This window comes from Felis catus, chromosome A3 (assembly GCF_018350175.1).
Source record: "Felis catus isolate Fca126 chromosome A3, F.catus_Fca126_mat1.0, whole genome shotgun sequence".
Taxonomy (NCBI): Eukaryota; Metazoa; Chordata; class Mammalia; order Carnivora; family Felidae; genus Felis; species Felis catus.
In genome coordinates, this window is record NC_058370.1 from 23,157,948 (window position 1) to 23,176,792 (window position 18,845).

General features: G+C 49.4%; 1 protein-coding gene across 20 annotated transcripts in view; it reads right to left on the minus strand.

Moving 5' to 3' along the window:
• EPB41L1 (erythrocyte membrane protein band 4.1 like 1) overlaps positions 1-18,845 on the minus strand; it is a 55,813-nt gene that overhangs the window by 29,713 nt on the left and 7,255 nt on the right. For 16 of the 20 annotated variants that reach the window (XM_019826561.3, XM_045053676.1, XM_045053674.1 and 13 more), the window contains exons 5-13: positions 18,235-18,310; positions 15,202-15,420; positions 12,760-12,847; positions 12,107-12,259; positions 10,642-10,739; positions 10,248-10,423; positions 7,404-7,552; positions 6,466-6,501; positions 3,865-4,047 (exon numbers count right to left, since the gene is read on the minus strand). In XM_019826561.3, the coding sequence (XP_019682120.1) occupies positions 3,865-4,047; positions 6,466-6,501; positions 7,404-7,552; positions 10,248-10,423; positions 10,642-10,739; positions 12,107-12,259; positions 12,760-12,847; positions 15,202-15,420; positions 18,235-18,310 (1,178 nt within the window). Of the gene's footprint in view, positions 1-954; positions 1,060-3,864; positions 4,048-6,465; positions 6,502-7,403; positions 7,553-10,247; positions 10,424-10,641; positions 10,740-12,106; positions 12,260-12,759; positions 12,848-15,201; positions 15,421-18,234; positions 18,311-18,845 lie in introns of all 20 variants that reach the window. The other 4 variants (XM_045053675.1, XM_045053672.1, XM_045053670.1 and 1 more) reach the window with 2 other exon arrangements.

Sequence of the window (18,845 nt, forward strand, 5' to 3'; positions counted from 1 at the left end):
TGAGCCCCGCGTCGGGCTCTGGGCTGATGGCTCAGAGCCTGGAGCCTGTTTCCGATTCTGTGTCTCCCTCTCTCTCTGCCCCTCCCCCGTTCATGCTCTGTCTCTCTCTGTCCCAAAAATAAATAAACGTTGAAAAAAAAAATTTTAAAAAGGGAGATGCCCTCACACGTACTTTTTGGGAGATGCCAAAAGGGGAGGGCCAGATATCAGGGAGAAGGAAGTTCCACCCAGATGATTGGTCAGTACCTCCCAATCCTCATGGTCTATGAGCTCTTGGCAGGGAGGAAGATACAGTGCCACCCCCCACTCCCTGGGCCTGGATGCCATGCCTAGCGGGACTTAGGAGCCCTCCCAACCCCCCCGCTGCCATCCTGGGCACAGAAGTGATGCTCTCCTCATTAGAACACTTGCCTGGCCAACATCTCTTCAACCCCAAGGAATCTCCTTGGAGCCAGATGCCCACTTTTGTCCGCCTGCCAAGAGTTTAGAGAAGACGAAGGCGGAGGATGAATGAGAAGCCATCCCCTAAACAGCCACTGTTAGACCTTACTCGGGCTTCTGAACAGAGAAAAGACTTCAGGGCAGAAGGCATTTAGGTGCCATGACCCCTGATCCCAAGCTTAGACATCAGAGCCTGCCTGTAAAGTCAGGAGGGCCCAAGAGAAGGAGATAATTTCAGCCTCTCCTTTGAAGCCAGAGCCAGACTCAGACTGTCCTGTCTTCTCAGAATATGGTCTCAGTCTGATTCCTGAAAAAACAATGGATGAGGGAGGGGCTGGCCCTTTATGGATCCCTGGGATGGGGACAATCACTTGTCACAACATGGGGATACAAGGGCTACCCATTGCTTCCACCTGCATGGCAGAGCCTGGTCCACCCCCCTCACCCCAGAGAAAGGGTTTTCTTGAGACCATTAGAGTGGCTGTGTGTGGGCGGGGAAGTGCCGACAGTAACCTCAGGAGACGCTGCGAGGCTTTTCTGAGTGAACACTTCCCAGCCTGTGGCCGTCCCAGGCTCAGGTGCCAAGTCCTGCGGAGAGGTGTCCTGGGTCCTCCGGGACTGCAGGGGAGGCCCAGGGCCGGAGGAAAGGGAAAGAGGGAGGAAGGGAAGGAGAGACAGAGATAGGAAAAGTGGGAGAGAGAGGAAGCAGGAGAAACACACACACAGAGCCTGTAAATAGCCCAGCTTTGTAAATCCCACACCCTCAGGGTTTGTGGCTTAGATCAGGAAGGAGCCAGTGGGGCAGGAGAGAGAGGAGCTGCCCCTTGTGGCCCTTTAAGGGAGGAAGGCCCACAGTCAGCGGCCAGCCAGCACCTTGGCTTTGGACCTTTTTCTCACTGCTCTCATTCAAGAGGATGTGGAACCATACCACTCTAACTCCAGAGACTCTTAATCGAGAGGCTGGGGAGCCATACCGCTCAGACTCTGATCCCAAATCTGCCCGGGTGTCTTTGGTTTAAGCAATGGTTCAATCCTGCAGTTTGGGTCTTAGCCCTTCATAAAGTTATCTTTGAAACGAAAACCTGGGTTTGGGAAATGGGAACTCTTCTTAAAATTTGGAGCCCCTATTTTGATTTAAGGTCCCCCTGTCTTCCCCTTGGTCCAGATGAGGCCCAACAACATATGAGGAAGCTACTAGGACCTCTCTGATGACACACTCTTGCAGGAGAGCCCCCCCAAAGTCTGTATTTGGATCAGGGATTCCAGTCACCATCGGCAATGGCCCCATAACCATACAGCACTTTGCAGTTTCTAAAGTGCTTTTATACCCACTATTTCACTCAGCCTTCCTAGCAACCCTATGGAATGGCAATTTTGGTCCCACTTTAAATGGGCTGACTAGGCTGTGAGGCTCAGAGAGGTATTGTCACCCACCCAACAACCAGTCCGGTCCTTGCCTACAGCTTCTCCCCATGTCCCAAATCTTCAAGGGCCTCTAAATGCCAGTGGGGCCTGCTAAATGGTTCATAGCTCCAAGCTGAGCTCCTGGAACAGAATCCCTTCCAGCAGGTGGACTACACTTCTTGGAGCAACAGTGAGGGGCAAGGGTTGGAACAGATTCCACCTTTTAGGAAGACCCATCTCTAGCAGTTTCAGCTATTACCAGCAGGTGGGGCACACTCCCAAGCCAGGCTGCTCTGAGGCACTTGGAAGCTCCATAGCCCAGATCCCCAGGGCTCATGGGGCCCTCCTCTGCTGGAGTCCCACCCTTTCAAAGCCATCTATCCTCACCCACAGCCAGGCCACTCTGGTCAAGTCTCTCAGGGCAAGAGGAGTGGGGCATGTAACTGGATCACCAGACCAGCTCCCATGGCCCAGGCCAGAATCTTCAGGGTCTCATTTGCGCCAGGGATGATCACAGAGGTCCTCAGTAGATGCAGATTTGCCCTCCTTCCATGGCACTGAACTTAAAGACCCTCAAAGCATCCCTAATATTGTGAATCACCATCCAGGAAACTATAGGCCAGCAGCTTCACTGGACGAGGCCCTCTGTTATCTGGCATGTCAAGGCCATATGGGGAGTGCTAATTCAATCAAATGTTTACTTATTAGATCATGACTGCATCACCAATTTTCAAAGCATTAGAGAGCAGTACATTCACAGTGGACTCTATCCTGGTCTTCACAAGATTTGGTCTTGCTCTCAGGCAGCTTTGATTTAATAGCAGATACAATGGCCTGGGACACAAGAAAATCAGGGTCTGGTCCCTCTTCTATCAGCTATGACACTGAACAAGTACTTCCATTCTGGGCCTCCGTGCCCCATCTGTAAAGAGATGACCCTGAACCAAGTAGGTTGAGGGTCCTTCCAACTTTAAAAGGGGTTCTGATTTGAAATTAGCCCCAGGACTCTCAAAATGAAATAGTAAGTAACTCCTACTGAGCATTTGGGACTCTACCAGTCCCTCCATGGTTGATTTTCCTGGCTCCTCACAACATTTCTATGAAGTAGGTACTTTCATTATCTCTACCTAATGGAAGCTCAGAGAGGTTAAGTAACAAGCCCAGAGTCATCCAGCTAGCAGGAAATCAGAGTCAGAATTCAAACCCAGGTGGTGTAAGTCTAGATCTGTTGGGTTTGAGACAAGTAAGCAGCAGTGCTAGAGAGAAAACACCTAAGTATAAATAGGGGTTAAATATTGCCAAGATTTTGCAGTGCTAAAAATAATAGCTGGGATTATAAATACAGGAATTCTCAAGGTCCTATCTTTATCTCTTTTTCATTTGAGAAAACATCCCATGTTTTCCACTCTGAAAGACAGGTGGGTGTGGGATCCTTTTCTGAAGCAAGAGGCGCAGGTCTGATTTTTTTGGAGGATTCGTTCCCTCTAGTGGGCTCCAAGGATCCTTCCAGGAGGGAACAACCCCCACACATACACACACACCCCCCACACACACAGCCCATCTGTGTTTTCACAACAGGCGCTAAAGGATCTGGTTACTGGATACAACTACTGGGATTCTCAAAGTTTAGTGTGCATGAAAATCACCTGGGGCACTTGTTTAAAATGCTGATTCCAAGGCTCTATCTACAAATATTCTGATTCTGTCAGTCTGACATGGAGCCCCAGAACCTACATTCCTAATAAACACCCCTCTCCATTGTACTCCGGCTGATGGAAGGGGAATACACCAAGCCACAGTGTCTTCTGAGTTTTTCAAGGTGGTCCCTGGGGCCCAAGGATTCCAAGATACAGTGAATTTGTCTTTCCCAGCCTACCCCCACCCCCATCCCCATCAGCACCTTGTGCAGCAACTCGAGGAGGCATACAGGTGAGAAGGATGAGTGTAAGTCAGTGCAGAGCAACCTTCCCAACCCTCTTTACCCAAAGCCCCTGTTGAGGGGTTCAGGGTGAGACCTACCTCATTGGCTTTCTCAGGAGTGCCCTTGGGGGAGGGGGAGGCGGGCGAGGAGGGCAGCCTGCGCTCCCGTTCCCAGTCTCGATCCCGGTGGATCAGTTTGCTGTTGGGTTCCTTCAGGGTCCTCTTGAGCTCATTTATGCTGGCCTGGTGCTTGAGCAAGACATCTTCTGGCTTGTCTAAGAACTAGGGGTGGATGGAGAGGGCAGTGGGTGTTAGAGGAACAGCTCCAAGCAGGGGATGCAGGGCACGGTGCAAATGGTAACCATGGCGGTCGCTGCCCTACATCAGCAAGGTGATTCCCATCCAGGACTCCGTCTCACCCTCACTGAACCCCATGAACCAAGCGGGGCAGACATGATTAGCCCTGACAGGTGCACAAAGCACCTAAGATTAAAAAGAGGATCAAAAGGCACTTAAGATTAAGAAGAGGAGGCTTCTGGCCAAGCACCACCTTTTCTTTCCCTTTGCCTGGTTCCCGGCCTCAGAACCAGCAAGGTAACTCAAATCCCATAAGATGGGGTGAGTTTCCACTGGTGCTGTGCACCAAGTCTCAACTGGGCATGGAGGTGACTTTCTTCTGGTTACAACCAAGGCACAGTGAGAACTGGCCAACCCTGTTCACTGGGCTGCTCTGGTCCACTCCCTGGCCTCCGGGGCATCTGGTCCCTTCCAGCCAAGACTTGGACCATTGTGCTTAGCAGGACCCTCAGTCTAGGCCCCTCTTAGCCCAACAGGTGAGTTGCTCAGGCCCTAGGGGGCTTAGCATGCAGATACTCCTTAAGCCAGGGATACCCAGAAAAAATGAGCCACAGGAGTCAGGAAAAGATTGTGTTCAGCACTCTCTATTGTGAGCCACTACTTTTCCTAATCACCCAGGATTTTCTGGATACCTGGTGGATACCAACTCCTCAAGAGCAGACAGGGTAAGATATGGCTAGATAGACAAAGTAGGGTGCTGTGGGTATTCAAGAGATTAGGAGAAATGGAGACCAGGAAGAAGAGAGGTAAGGCTGGGCACAAGAACTGATCTGGGTATAGCTGGAGTCTTAGATGTGTCCCCCATTAAACTGCCAAGTTTGAGCTCAAGCCAGTGCAGCATGACAGAGTAATCCACCTCAAGGTCAAGTGAGGATCAGCCTTTGCACAGGAGCCAGTAGGCCTACTTTTAGGGGTGGGCTGTTAGCTCAAGCATCTTTATCTGCAAGGCTGTTTTAGGATTCATGTCAACTCAATTCAGGACAAGAAATGAACAATCTCAGCTTATTATAAAGTCAGATCAGCTGATTCTGGAAGAATTACCTGGAAGGCAAGCTTGCCCTTGGACAAGGCTAAAATCTTCCCCTGGGCTTATCTCTGGCATCCAAGGATCCACTATGATTGACTCATGAATTAGGAAGGAAATTGATGCCACTGAGGCTTCTGTTTTCCCTCCAGACATCTGTCTGTACTTCCAGTATCCCTTCCTGAGCTGAACTGCCTCAGAACAATGTTTGAGAAGTCAAACCCGACAGGGTTTGCACAAAGCAGTGGGCTATGAGCTGCAATGGACCCAAGATGTGGCTTGTGACCTATCCTGAACCTGCCACACTGGCTCTGTGGGCACATAGCATTCCTGAAGACGAGAGAGAGGGAGCAGTGGAACCCTGCGATCCTTGATTAGGGTTAAGGGCTTTGGGGAAACCTAGTCCACATGTCTTGCTGTGCAGATGGGGGACTGGGGCCTCCAGCGGCTTACCCATGACCCTCAGAGAGTCAGGCTGAAACCCAGTTTGTGGGACACCAAGGCCAGGCTCTTATGCCCCAGCCCCTGTCCTCTCCCTCAGGGCCTACAACAGACTGGCTTCTAGAGTAGTACAGTTTCAGATGAAGAGTTGGGGATTGTGTGAAAGGAAAGGTGAAGTCCTTAACACAGAGGAGTAAGTCCAAAGAAGCAACGGAAGGGAGAAGGAAGAGGAGAGAGAAGAGAAAAGAAGAGGCTCTCCACAGAGCTGGAGCAGCAAGCTCCACCCAGAGGGAGGGAAGCTGGAGTGTGAGAAGGCCAGAAGCATCCTGAGGCTCCTCCCTCCCCACCCCACCCACATTCCCACATCTGGTTGCCAATAGATACAAAAAGAAGCTTAGGGGGAGGACACAGAGGACACAGAGGAGGTGGAGGCATGACCAAACAGTGGTATGGAGGAGATGAGTCTGAGGAAGGGTTCGGGTGGGGGTGGGGGAGATGACACCAACGAAAGCATGGAATGGACTGGAAGAGCTGGCAGACACAGGCTGGATGGTCAGCAGTTGGGAAGCAAGCATGGGGTGGTAGGAAGAGGCAGAGTGTGAGGCTAGGTAGAAGGAGGGAGGGGGAAGCAGTTGGTTAGGGGGTAGTCTGAGCAAGGAGCTGGATAGTGGAGGGAGAGAAGGAAGGGTGGTTGGGGAGGGAGAGGGGGCAGGAGGAGGGAGGAGCCGTAGTGGGGGGGAGGAGTATGGCCGAGGAACAGAGGCAAAGCTGAAGCTGAGATGGTACCAGGACATAAGCCTGGGGTGGACTGTGGGATGGTGACAAATGAGCTGGGGATATGAATGGCTGGGTGAGTGGTGACAGGTCCCATGCAGTACCTCCTGCTTGTGTCTTGGCGTGGTTTCCTGCTCCGGCTAGCGAGAGGCGGGAGAAGGAGAAGGAACCGGCAGGGTCAGTAAAGCAAACGGATTAGAGGCACCGCAATGGCCCCTGGCCAGGTCTGGTGCAGCAGGTAGCCCAGAGGGTTCTTTCCTGGGGAGCAGGGGCCAGGGAAGCTGGTGGGCCACCCAAGGGGCAGCGAGGTAGCCAAAGGTGTGGGGTGTGAGGCAGGGTGCTGGCCCGGGCTGGTGAAGAAGGGGGTGGGAGGACTGGGGGCAAAGCAGACAGTCACACTCAGTAAACAGGACATGAGGGCTCTGGGCATTCATGCTTCTTGCCATCAGCATGTATGTTCAGGGGCCTGTGCTCCAAGCTACAACTGCATGACGGAAATACGCTATACCCATGTGTGCACATGCCCGTGTGCATGCTTCTTGCATGTCTGGGTGCATGACCCTACTGTGAGAGGGGTAAGAAACTGTGAGCGAATGCATGCCCACCGGAGGCCATGTGTGCCTGCAGGAGTGTGTGCACAAGTGTGTGGGAAATGCATGGGGCAGCAGGAGGGGACATAATTGAACCTCATCCTTGTGAAGGCCTACAGGGACACCCCATCATGCTCTGGGGAGGAAGGGGCCATGCAAACCCAAATCACAGTCAAAGGGGCAAATTAGGAGTGGGCAAGGGGAGGCTGAAGTCCTCTAGGGGACAGAGTGCCCCTGTGGGGAAGCAGGACAAAAGGAGGGGAAGGGGGCAGCGTGCCTACCACCCAACACCAGGGGATGTCAAGGTATTGGGCAAGGCCCTGTCCATGGTGCATCCCATAATGAGGGTGCTCGGCCACAGCTGGAAATACCTCAAGGCCAAGGCCGAGGCTAGACCCAGAATCAGCCTCCTGATCCCCAGGTCAGAGGGTATGAGAAAGTCAGGCTCCTACCTTTAGCTCCTTGATCTTGGTGGGAGTCCTGACCTCTCCCTCCTCGGCCTCTGACCGCCTACCCCCAGACTCGCCATCCTCCTCTTGCTTGTCACCATCGGGTCCTGCGTCATGGTTCTCACTAACCGAGGCTGGGCGGGAGAACTCCGCTAAAATGGGCAGAGATGGCCAGGTGGCCTTGTGAGACCTCTCCCAGGGGGACGGACAGGGAGCCAGCCCTGCCAACCGCCCAACCATGGTTGGAGTGGAGCACAGACATCCACATCTCCAACAGGTCAGGGATAAGTACAGGGGAGGTAGCCGTGTCCAGTCATGAGGATGGTACGAAGCAGAGCTGCCTCCCAGCCCCAGACCCCCTCCTGACTCCTATGGCACTAGAGCCCAGGTTTAATTCTCAAATCCATCTCTTCTTGGCTGTGTGACCTTGGGTAAGTTATACAACCTCTCTGGGCCTCAGTTTCCTCATCTATAAACAATACTTATTTCAGACAGCTGAGGGGAGGAATGAATAAACTAATGTGTGTAAATACTTAGAAGACAGACTGGCACAGAGTGAGCCAATTCAACCAATGTTGGACCACAAATGTTGATGTTTTTGTTGTGGTGGTTGTGACAGAATACTCACTTGACCATTATTTGGCAATACATAGATATTGTGAGATTAGCTTTTACTACTGAAAGCTAAAGTCCTGAGATTTGCAAATAACTTAGCCTCTTTATAAATTAGGGAAAGTTCAGAGGGATCCCTGCAATAACATCTTTCTCACTCACTGGCATTCCAAAGTACTTTTCTGAATAGGAAAGAAAGGGATGGAATTAGAGGCTTTACACTAGGCACTGGACATAATCCAGACTATGCCCATGGATTATGTCTTGGTGGGAAACAATGCCTGGAAAACACTGAATTGAAATGACCATGGCATGGATTATCCTTGGGGCTGGCCTAAATTAAAAGAGAATAATTATTCTTTCTATTCACATATACTCACTTCGCAAAGTGCCCTTTTATGCACACCATCTCATCTGATCCGCACAATCCTCTGTGTTGATGGCTAGAATGGGAATCACTTTCCTCACTTTACAAAAGATAAATTGAGACTCCAAGAGGGGAAAGTTCCCACTGGTGACCTTTCAGTGAATCAGGACAAAGACCTAGGTCTCCTGGTTTAGAGTTCAGCCTTCTGGTCCTCCAGAGGGATGTAGGAGAGGATGAGCCTCACCAGCTCTAGACCAATCTTTGCTGCCCTGCACAATCTGGGCTTCATGTAGGAAGCTGCAGGGGAAAATAAAGGGACTGTACTTTCCCTTTGCATAAATGTTAGCTCTCAACCCTTACTTAGCTCTCCTCCCACTCAAGGAGAAGAAGGAGCTTCCTCAGCCTCAAATGGACCTTTGAAAAACTTCATGTCCTCTGAACATGGTCAGGGAGTCCTGGGACAGGTCTCACTTCATACTGCAGGAAAAGTATCAGACTCTCCTGATCACCTGGAAAACTCCTAGGTATCCTTCAAAACCCTGCCCAGTTGTCACCCTCCCTTCAAAGCCCTTTCTGCCCCTCCTAGACAGAATTAATCCCTCTCTCCTATATTCTGTTTTGTGCTCTGTATTCTGTATATACTTCTCCCATGGCTTGAATCACATTATATGCCTACAAACCTAGTGTTCTATGGGCTCCTCCAAGGAAAGGGTCATACTTATTCTAACACTTGCAAAATATGTGTTGAGCAGAACTGGCTTGCCTAGAGCAGAACTAACTACCCCAGTGTGTCCTGGGAATAACCACTGTTTCCCCAGGCAAGTCCCCACCCCTTACCTAAACCTACCCTCTGCAAACCTAAAAGCAATAATAATTTATTATTGCTACAACAAACAATAAACCATTATTGGGTATAATTTATTAGGTCTTTCTATGTGCCAGGAACTTTTTGAGGGGTTGTAGAGGCATGACCATATTTAGTTCTCCCTATAACACAACTAAGTATGTATTACTTATTTTGAAGAAGAGGAAATAGGCACAGGGCAGTTAAGCTCTAGACCTTCCAGCCATTCATGTATGGATATTTATGACCACTTCCTGGCCTGCAGAGCAGCTGGTGAGTACGAAGGCTGAGATTTGAACTCAGATTTGCCTAACTGAATCTCCCCAATGCCCATGTGGCCTCTGAACCTCTCCTACAAACTTCAGTGTGCATATCCTGGGGAGAGTCCTTGGCCAAGGCCCAGGAATCTTCATGTTTAACCAGCTTACAGGTGATTCTCTCGCAGGTGGTCTGTGGGCCATGTTTTGAGAAGCCCTGGTCGGCTGGATACAGGACAATGTAGGGCCAATTCTCACTGATATTAAGGGCACCTGTCAGCCCAACAGGAATAGGGCAGTGGAGAGCACCATGTGGTTAGATGTCGATCAGTTCACTGGAACAAAAAGAATGACTGAGAACAACCAACCCCTCAGCCTCCCATCAGGTAAGGCATCACCAGTCACATTGCACATTGCAGTCACAATATACCATTCTCCTCGGCTGACAGTCTGTGAATCACTAAGCATCATGGGTGGGGGGCCAGAAAACCATATGGCTGAACCTGCAACCCCAAAAGGCCACGACTCCGGGAAGTTGCGGGAAGTCCAGAGAGTGGCAACATCATATTCCAGCGAGAGTGATGCTGTAGCCTAGGCGAAACCACCAGGAGCTGCCCAGGTGCATGCACCAGGGTCTCGGGCCACCAGGCTTGCTGCAAATCAATGTGTGAGGTGTCCACCACTGTCACTGCTCATTCTGCAAAAGCCGGTGTGCCCCCACTTCCCACTAAATGCCACCCCTCTCCCATCTCCCATTTGGGGCATACCTCCATCAAGGCTGCGGGACATGGTGTACCGTTTGCTGGAGGAACGCTCAAAGAAGGGCGCGGGCCGATCAATGAGGGCGCTGGCCTGGCGGGTCTGTGCCTGGGTCCTCCCACTATACCGGAACTTGGAGCCCATCACCAGGAAGCCCTTGGGTGGGGGCTCAGGTGACACCAGCCTGCAGTGGAGTGAGGAGGTGAGGAGGGGGATCGGACCTACGTTGTCAGGCCCAAGGCTAGACCACAGCTGGCCTTTCATCCCACTGTCCCACAAGCTACAAGTCAAAGTGGTCCATAACGGGAGAGACTTGGGTAAAGGGGCTTTCACGGAGTCCCTCCGAGTTCCTTCTCCTGCTTCCCTCCCTCACAGAGCATACGACCCCAGGGTCAGGCTCACCGGAAGAATGTGTGGTGTTCGATGCAGACCTTCCACAGCCTCTTGGCTGACCGGTGGTTTGGGAGTTTAAAGCCAATTGTGCTCTCAAACTGCTCGTACTGCGAAACCAAAGAGAGTGGGTTAGAAGCAAGGCCTGGGCTCTAGTGCTGCTGGTCCGTCCTTTCTGAACCTCTTCTCAGGCGTGTGCGACTCTCTAGCCTGTTCATTCATTTACTCAATAAAGTGGACAGAACCCTTACTCTGTGACAAGTCCTAAGCAACAGAGACAGCATGGTGACCAAGACAGAAGATTCTTGGGGACAGGGAAGGGGGATGCTCTGATAACAAATTAGTAAACAAAACCACTTTAGACGCTGATGAGGGAATGAACAGAGATGTGTGATGTGACAGAATACCTGGGCAGGTGTGGGGATCAGGATCTGTCCTAGAAAGGGTGATCTGGGAATGCCCTCTAAACAAGCGATCTTTGAGCAGACATCTGAAGGATGGGAAAGGAACCCACTATGTGAGAGAGAATTTCAGGTAGAGAGAACATCAAAAGCAAAAGGCTGGAGGCAGGAAAGATCTTGGCTCATTCTAGGATGTCAGGTAAGGCCAAAGGGGCTGGAGCACAGTGCACATGGGACAGAGATACATGGGAGAGGTAAGTGGCCACACCTGGAGTTCAGAAAGTAGCCCATGAGCCAGAGAGCTCTTGAAAGATTTAAGGTGGGAGAGTAAGCGGGGAGGGAGGGGGGTAGTAGTAATCTCATTGCATCAGACATGACCTGATGAAAGGGACTTTTGAGCTCTTTTTGGCAGTTATGAGAAAAATGGCCTGAAGGCACAATGGAGGCAGGGGGACCAGTGAGAAGTACCTTGTAGAAATGTAGGTGAGAGATGGTGGCTGTTGGTGACTGGTACAGTGGAGAAAGACAGAAGCAGATGGGTTTGCATTTATTCGAGAGGTAGAAATAAATGGACTTTTTTGATGGGTGAGGTATAGAGGTTGAACATATACACGTTTGTGTGTGTGTGTGTGTGGTCATGTATTTTGGTATGTGTACATACTTGAATATTTCATGTAAGCAAATACATGGATATGGATGGCCAGGTACTCATTGATCTGTGTAACTTGAATATATGTGGTTATCTTTATGTGTGCTCCTGTGTTTGTGTGTTATGTCTGTGTGTAAATGATGTTTGCATGTAGGCACATACATAAGGCATGAAGTCTTTTGTTTAAAGTAGGCTTCATGCCCAATATGGGACTTGAACTCACGACCCTGAGATCAAGAGTCAGATGCTCTACTGACTGAGCCACCCAAGGTATGAAGTCTATGTAGAGAATCCCAGAAGAAGAGTGTTCTCTCCTTACCCAGGACCCATGTATACTAAGTAGGAAAAACCCAGGCTCAGATGTCAAGGTCTTCTCTCCATTCTAGCCAATTCCAGTGAGAAGAAGGGATTCCCAAGGCAGGCTCACCTCCCCAGGCCGGATCTTGATATAGAAGTTACTCCTCTTATAGGAGATCTTGAGAATCTTGGGCCAGGCGAAGCGGTTGATTCTCAGCCGGTCCCGGTAGATAAGCAGGCCATTGGCACAGACTCCCAACATGATGTCAATGCCCTCGGAGTCCTGCGTGAGTAGACACCATCAAATGGCAGGCCTGGAGTCTACACCTGCCATCTGGCCTGAAACCCTTTCCTGAGCTCTGCTTCTAAGAGACTCCGGGATCAGGGTTAGAGCCTACATGCTGGAGCCCCTGACCCACCCCACACAGTCATTCACTCCATTCATTCATTCATTCTGTCATTTATACACCCAGTTGCTTTTTTGATCATTCTCTCTGTCACTTACTTAATCATTCATTTGCCAGAAAACATGGAGTGATACATATGTGGTACCAGGCCAAGCTCTACGTGGTACAAACAGGTTCATAAGTAAATATAATATGAGAAAGGATTATGGAACTTTGAGGAATGAGAAATAAGAATATAAAAGGATTCAGGTTGGAGGGAACACAGGGTCTGGCACACCAAGCCCTCTGGAAGCACCAGGGACACACACACACACACACACACACACACACACACACACACCCCAGATGCTAGGCGGACCCTGGGACCCAGCAGTACCTTGGCATGGTGCAGGTCTACTCCATACATGGAAAGCTTCTTGGCGTTCTCTAAGAAGTGGATTTCTGCTTCTCCTGGAGTCATGCCCCTAAGAGAAAGAACATGATCACAGACAGCCATGGAAAAGGCCCAGGCCTAAGTCCTGCTGGCTGAAGGTGGCTGTGATCAGAACCTGTGATTCTAGGAAAACAAATGTGCTGGAGTGGGCATATGACTAGACCTCGCCCAGTCCCTCCCCTCTGCTCTCAGTGCAAGATGGTGCACCCCCAGCCTCGGCTTCAGCCACCCAATCCCTTCCTGTTGCCAAAGCTCAGGTCTAGTCTTGTCTCCTCTGGGAAGTATTCAAGGGATGAGGTGGGAGTCGGGGTTTCTGCTTTAATCTGCCACTGAGTTAAATGTGAGCCATAAATTCTGCTTCTCCTTGACTGAAGAGCCATTGTGGAAGACATTGTTCATTATAATCACCCAGGGGCTCCTAAATTATCACCCCCATAAGATATTTCTCTCTGAACTTTGTATCAGCAACCACTTCATCTCCCCTGAGAAGCAGGTGCACGTTCTCCTTTCTGAAAAGAAAGTTATGTAATTCATCAAGTTCCTTCTTTGCTTTGGCTGCCAGGAAACTGTACATTTTCTATTTAGTCATGGCTAACATTTATTGAGCACTACATGCTGGTTAATGTTCCAAATGCTTCACGTGTATGAACTCACTGAACCCTCGTAACAATTCTGTAAGGTATGTCTTACCATTATTCCCACTTTATAGAGAAACCAGCACAGAGAACTCAAATAACTCGCCTCAGGCCACACAAACTATTAAGCAGCAAAGTCAGGATCTGAGTCCAGACAATGTGGCTCCAGAGTCTGTGCTCCTTCCGAATCCTTCACTTACATCTGTCTCCTATCCCCTGGGCCTCAGTTTCCTCTGCTCTGTCTACCTCAGTGAGCTGCTGTGTGAGATGCCTGGACACTAGATGTCCAGGTGCTTTAAGTCAAAAGAGCTGTAAAAGCTGAAGGGGTGGCTATTAGCATTTCTCCAGCCTATATTTGAGCTTCTTTCTCTGAATCATCAGGACTTTCACAAATCCCTAATACATCTTGTATGTATTCCTATGACAGGAATGACAGACGGTGGGGCAGGCAGGCCGTCCGTCGCTCCCTATTCCTGAGCCCAGGCAGACACCGCTAACCAATGCGGTTTCAGTATCCTGCTGAACATAATACAGTAGCAGCCACTACTACCCAGAGTTGGTGTGCAAGTCTCTGAGAGACGCACTTGCCACTCTGGACCTAGCACTCCATCACACTCCAATGGGCTTTCCTCCCCCGTACACATTCCCTCCACATCCTGTCCTAGGCCTCCTCTCCAGATGCAGCCCCCCTGGAGACAATTCACCTGATTCCTCCCATCCTCCTTAGCAATAAGGTAATATCACCATACCCCCCCCCCACACACACACACATACACAGCACTTCATGGCTTATAATGCGCTTCACATCATTTATCAAATTAGGTTCCCATAACAACCCTGGACTTGGAGCTCAAAGCACTTCCAGCTTAAAGGACCCTTGAGGCCATTTAGTTCTAGGTGATTCCCCCCAGGGGTGGTACCAACCTCACAGCAGCATTTGGAAATGGGGGAGGGGGCATTTGGTTGTTAGATGACTAAGAACGTGTTATGGGCATTTGATGCCTGTAGCCCAGGGATGCCAAACATCCTGCACAATGAATTCTCCTGCCCCCAATACCAACAGTTGAGACACATGGATAATCTAAATCCATACATGTGCAAGTGAAAGATGGGGCTGCTAAGTTAAACAGCCAGCTGCACAATGACCCATCTAGTTAACCATCATCTAACTCCTAGAACAAGGTGCTTTCCATTGCACAACTATTCAACCTCTAAAATCACAGAGAGCAACAGTTAAGTATGTGGCATGTCTGTAATGTGTGCCATTTAGTCCCCCAACAACACCACAAGGCAGCTTCTATTAGCACTCAAACTGAACAGATGAGGAAACTAAAGCATAGGGAAGTGAAGTGACCTGTCCAGATCCCCTGGCTAGAAAGTGGCACAGCGAGAACATGAACCCAGGCAGTCCAGCTTCAGAGCGTAAACTTTTGAACTTCACACCAAGACTGAGACATCAGGACACAGGAGAGTTTTGCTTATCTCCAGCTGGCAGATAAAGAGACAGATCCTCGGAGGCCACAGACAGGGAATTATCATACCCACAGAAAAGCTTATGAACTTGAGGTCCCAAGAGGTCATTTATGGTCACACTGCTAGTTCCTACCATTCCCATTTGATAAAGACCCAGTGGGATGAGATGATTTGCTCTCGGATACACCTCGAGTCAGGGGCAGAGCCAGGCGGGGTACTTACAGCGCAGCATCTGGGGCCCTAGCTAACGGCTGAGGAGCCAGGGGAGACCCCTCACCTGTACGTCTTGTGCAGCTCCATGATCCTCTCCTCCAGCTCCCGGGTCTGGTTGGGGGCAAAACGGAGCTCACTGACATAGTTGCCTACATGCTCCTCAGCATCGTAGTCACCCAGCTCAGCCTGCACAGCGTAGGAGCCCAGCAGGGCATGTGTGACGAAGGAGCAGGGCAGCCGGCCCGTGATGATGTCCGCCCGCAGCTGCAGGCACAGGTAGTATCTGGAGATAGGGGAGAGTGGCCATGGGCATGGGCCCCACCCCCTCCCTAGACACCCCCAGCACAGAGGCCCACCTGCCCATCAGAACCAAACTGATCAACACTCGGTTCAGCAGAAAAGGGATGCTCCTAGACACTGGCATTTCAGGCACTGATACTTTGGGTGTGTCCTAAAAGGATAGTTTTGTACCATTTTGCGTGCCTTTAAATATTTTGTTAATTTCTAACTTCGAGGGACTTTTCCCTACTGTGGGGACATTAAATTTCTAACATGTTGAAGCTAAATACTCTGCTGGTTGACCATTTTTTTAATTTTATCTATTTTTAATCCTGCAATTAATATATTCTTATTGTGAAACACATGTAAACTTTCTTGTTGTTTTGTCAATGTTTTTTTTAAATTTATTTTGAGAGAGGGGAGAGAATGCACGTGTGTGTGTGCAAGTGGGGGGAGGGGCAGAGATCCAGGAGAGAGAGAATCTCAAGCAGGCTCCATGCTGCCAGCACTGAGCCCAACACGGGGTGTGATCTCACAAACCGTGAGATCATGACCTGAGCTGAAACCAAGAGTCAGATGCTTAACCGACTGAGCCACCCAGGTGCCCCTGCAGATGTACACTTTCAAGATAATTCTAAATTCCTTCTTGATGTCTATTCTCAGCCCTAATCCCCTCCCCCAGAGATCACCCCTATTATCTGTGTGGTGCTCTAGATTTTCTTCCTCCGTGGACATACAGAAATCCGCGTGTTTTGAATCATGGGTCTTTTTAACCTGTACATGGTATCAAATGATACATCTAATTCTACAGCTTGCTTTTTCAAACACAACTACGTGCCCAGTGCCCTTCCCAGATCAGCACAAACGACCTGACCTCATTCATTTTAACTTCTGCACCGCATTCCACAGCCAGGACAAACCTGTTTGCCAATGTTTTCTCAAAACTTTTTATTTTGCCTCCAGCTGTAAGTGAATTGTCTAAAAACAAATTGTTTTAAAAGAAACATTTCCAACCATAAGGCGATGGTTTTTTATAACTTTATGCACACTTGGATCATTTTACAGTTTTTAGATCCATTTTAAACAATTTTTTTATTGCTTTTTCAGTTATTGCATTAAAAAAATGTTTCAGTTCATTCTCAGGCAGTGATGCCTCCTTGCCCATTTTGCCATGTTTCACCATTGTTTGCAATCATCTGTTGCTTTTCCTTTTAAGTGGCTTTTACTCGTATAATTTTTACTGCTCCATGACACTATTTTGCAGTCTGAACTGAAGCTCTGACACAAAGTATGTGCGGCCTCAGTTGCACTCAGGGCCAAGGCATAGGCTCAGAATCAGTAGTAGCTCAAACATCACAGGCACCAAGTGCGGGCCTAAAGGCATTTTTGTTCAAGTCTAAAAATTAGAAAATCACTGCCACTCTGACCAATATTTCATTTCATTTTGTCATTCTGACCAGTTTATTTTGAGCCTGAATATTTTTTACTAAACCAGCTGCTACTACTATCCCATTCCCTGAGGTCTTCCATGCCAAGCAGGGCTAGTTTCTCTCCTGGTGTCCCTAGAAGCCCAATGCCCGGGGTCTGGCACAAAGAGGAGAGATATCAGCGGGTAAGACCAGAGGAATGGGGACTAAGCTGGTCTACAACCCTCAGTCCTCTTGGAAATGGAATTGAGACCTTGTTGCTGAATCTTGGTCCCAAGATGACCTCAGGGCTTAGAGCAGGGCTAATGAGGCCAAGACTTCAGATCTGATCTATCTCAGGGACATCTGTATTATCTCCCAAGGCCACAGTTGGCATTGTGCCTGTGGCCCATTGCTTGGCAAACAGGCAGCCAATATTAAGAAGAGACCCAATGGGAGAGAGAGGCTGGCTTAGTAGCCCCTCCTCTGCTCTAAGAATAACTCCAAGCCATCATCTTATTATTGTTGGGAGTATGGGGCCCAGCACATGGATAACACAACCCCAGGATATCATGAAGTGAGATATCATGAGTTCCTCTTTGGAAAGGGCTTAGATAAAGAGAAGGGTCTCTACCTGTTCTGATTCCAGAGGTGGGATGAACCCCCATAGAAGTTCTCATTCTGAAAAATGCTTTGCACCCCACTTCTAATCTTCAAGCCACGTGATCTACTGGCCCTGAGGCACAATGAGATTGTACATACAATCCATGTTCACTCCAGCAGCCGAGGCTTGCCTCCATGGGGCAGGGGGATCATGTCTCATTTGACCCTTACATGCCTGACATGTGCACAGGGCAGCACATGGGACCAAATCCCAATGGGCAAAGGCACCTGTGCTCTACTCCTGCCTTATCTCCAAAGTCAAAAATGGTGGTCCACCCAGAACATCAGCCTTCAGATGTGTTTGGCTTGTCCCATCCAGAGATGGCCTCTATCATGATTTTTAGAAGTATGAATTAGCTGCTAACATTTGAAATTTGTGGATTTTCACTCTCAAATCTCTAGCTTCACTTCAACAGTTCCCACATGGCACTGATTTCTGGGGCTAACAGCAATTGTTTTAGATGGTGTGTGCCCTCTTGAATTTCAATTTCAATCAGTGAAATGGGTCCCAATGCTGCTTGGGATGCTTCCCTCTCTAAAGCTGAGGGTGCGCTACCACTGCCTACTGTGTTTGCATCACTTTTTCTTGCACTGAGTCAGCTTCTTTTGTTGATGCTGTCTGCCTGGACTTGCTACAGGCATCTCAGTTTGCAACTGCCACATCATCACTGCCCCATGTCTACCAGGGCCGGGTGCCTTTGTTCCTAATCACATGGCCAGCACACCCACCCCCTCTCTGCTGCCCTCACCTTGTGATGTCTTCTGTCAGCTGGGCAGGATCAGGGGGGTAGAACTTGACCGTGAAGGCAAAATTCCAGGGGCTGCCTAAGAGGAAAAGATAGGGGAACAATCAGAGAGGCCCCATCACCCCAGTGGGTGACCCAGATGCATCATACTATGGGCAATTTCTCAAAGTTTTCTCATATCTATAACTTCAGGACAATCTAATCAGGAAGACTGGAATATTATTCCCACTTGAAAGATGAGGAGACTGAAGCTCAGGTTGAAAGACTCGTGAAACAGCAATGGGAAGGAAGGTAGAAAGAAAGAAGAGCAGTGGTGCATGTCAATCCTACTGGGAATCACAAACATCACTTCAGGAAACCTTGCAGCAACTCCTATGAGAAAGTCTTATGATTATCTCCATTTTGCAAATGAGGACACTGAGGCCCAGTCAGTAAAGTGGCCAGCCCAAGGTCACTCAGCTAAGAAACAGCAATGCTAGGGCTCAGACCCAATCCTCCTAGCTCCAGAGCCCATGCTCCCTCCTCCACATCAAAGTCTATGCCATTGGATGTTAATGGGAAGAAAACAAATCATATCAAATGGGTTCCCTCACTGTGGACTTCTCAGAGCCCTC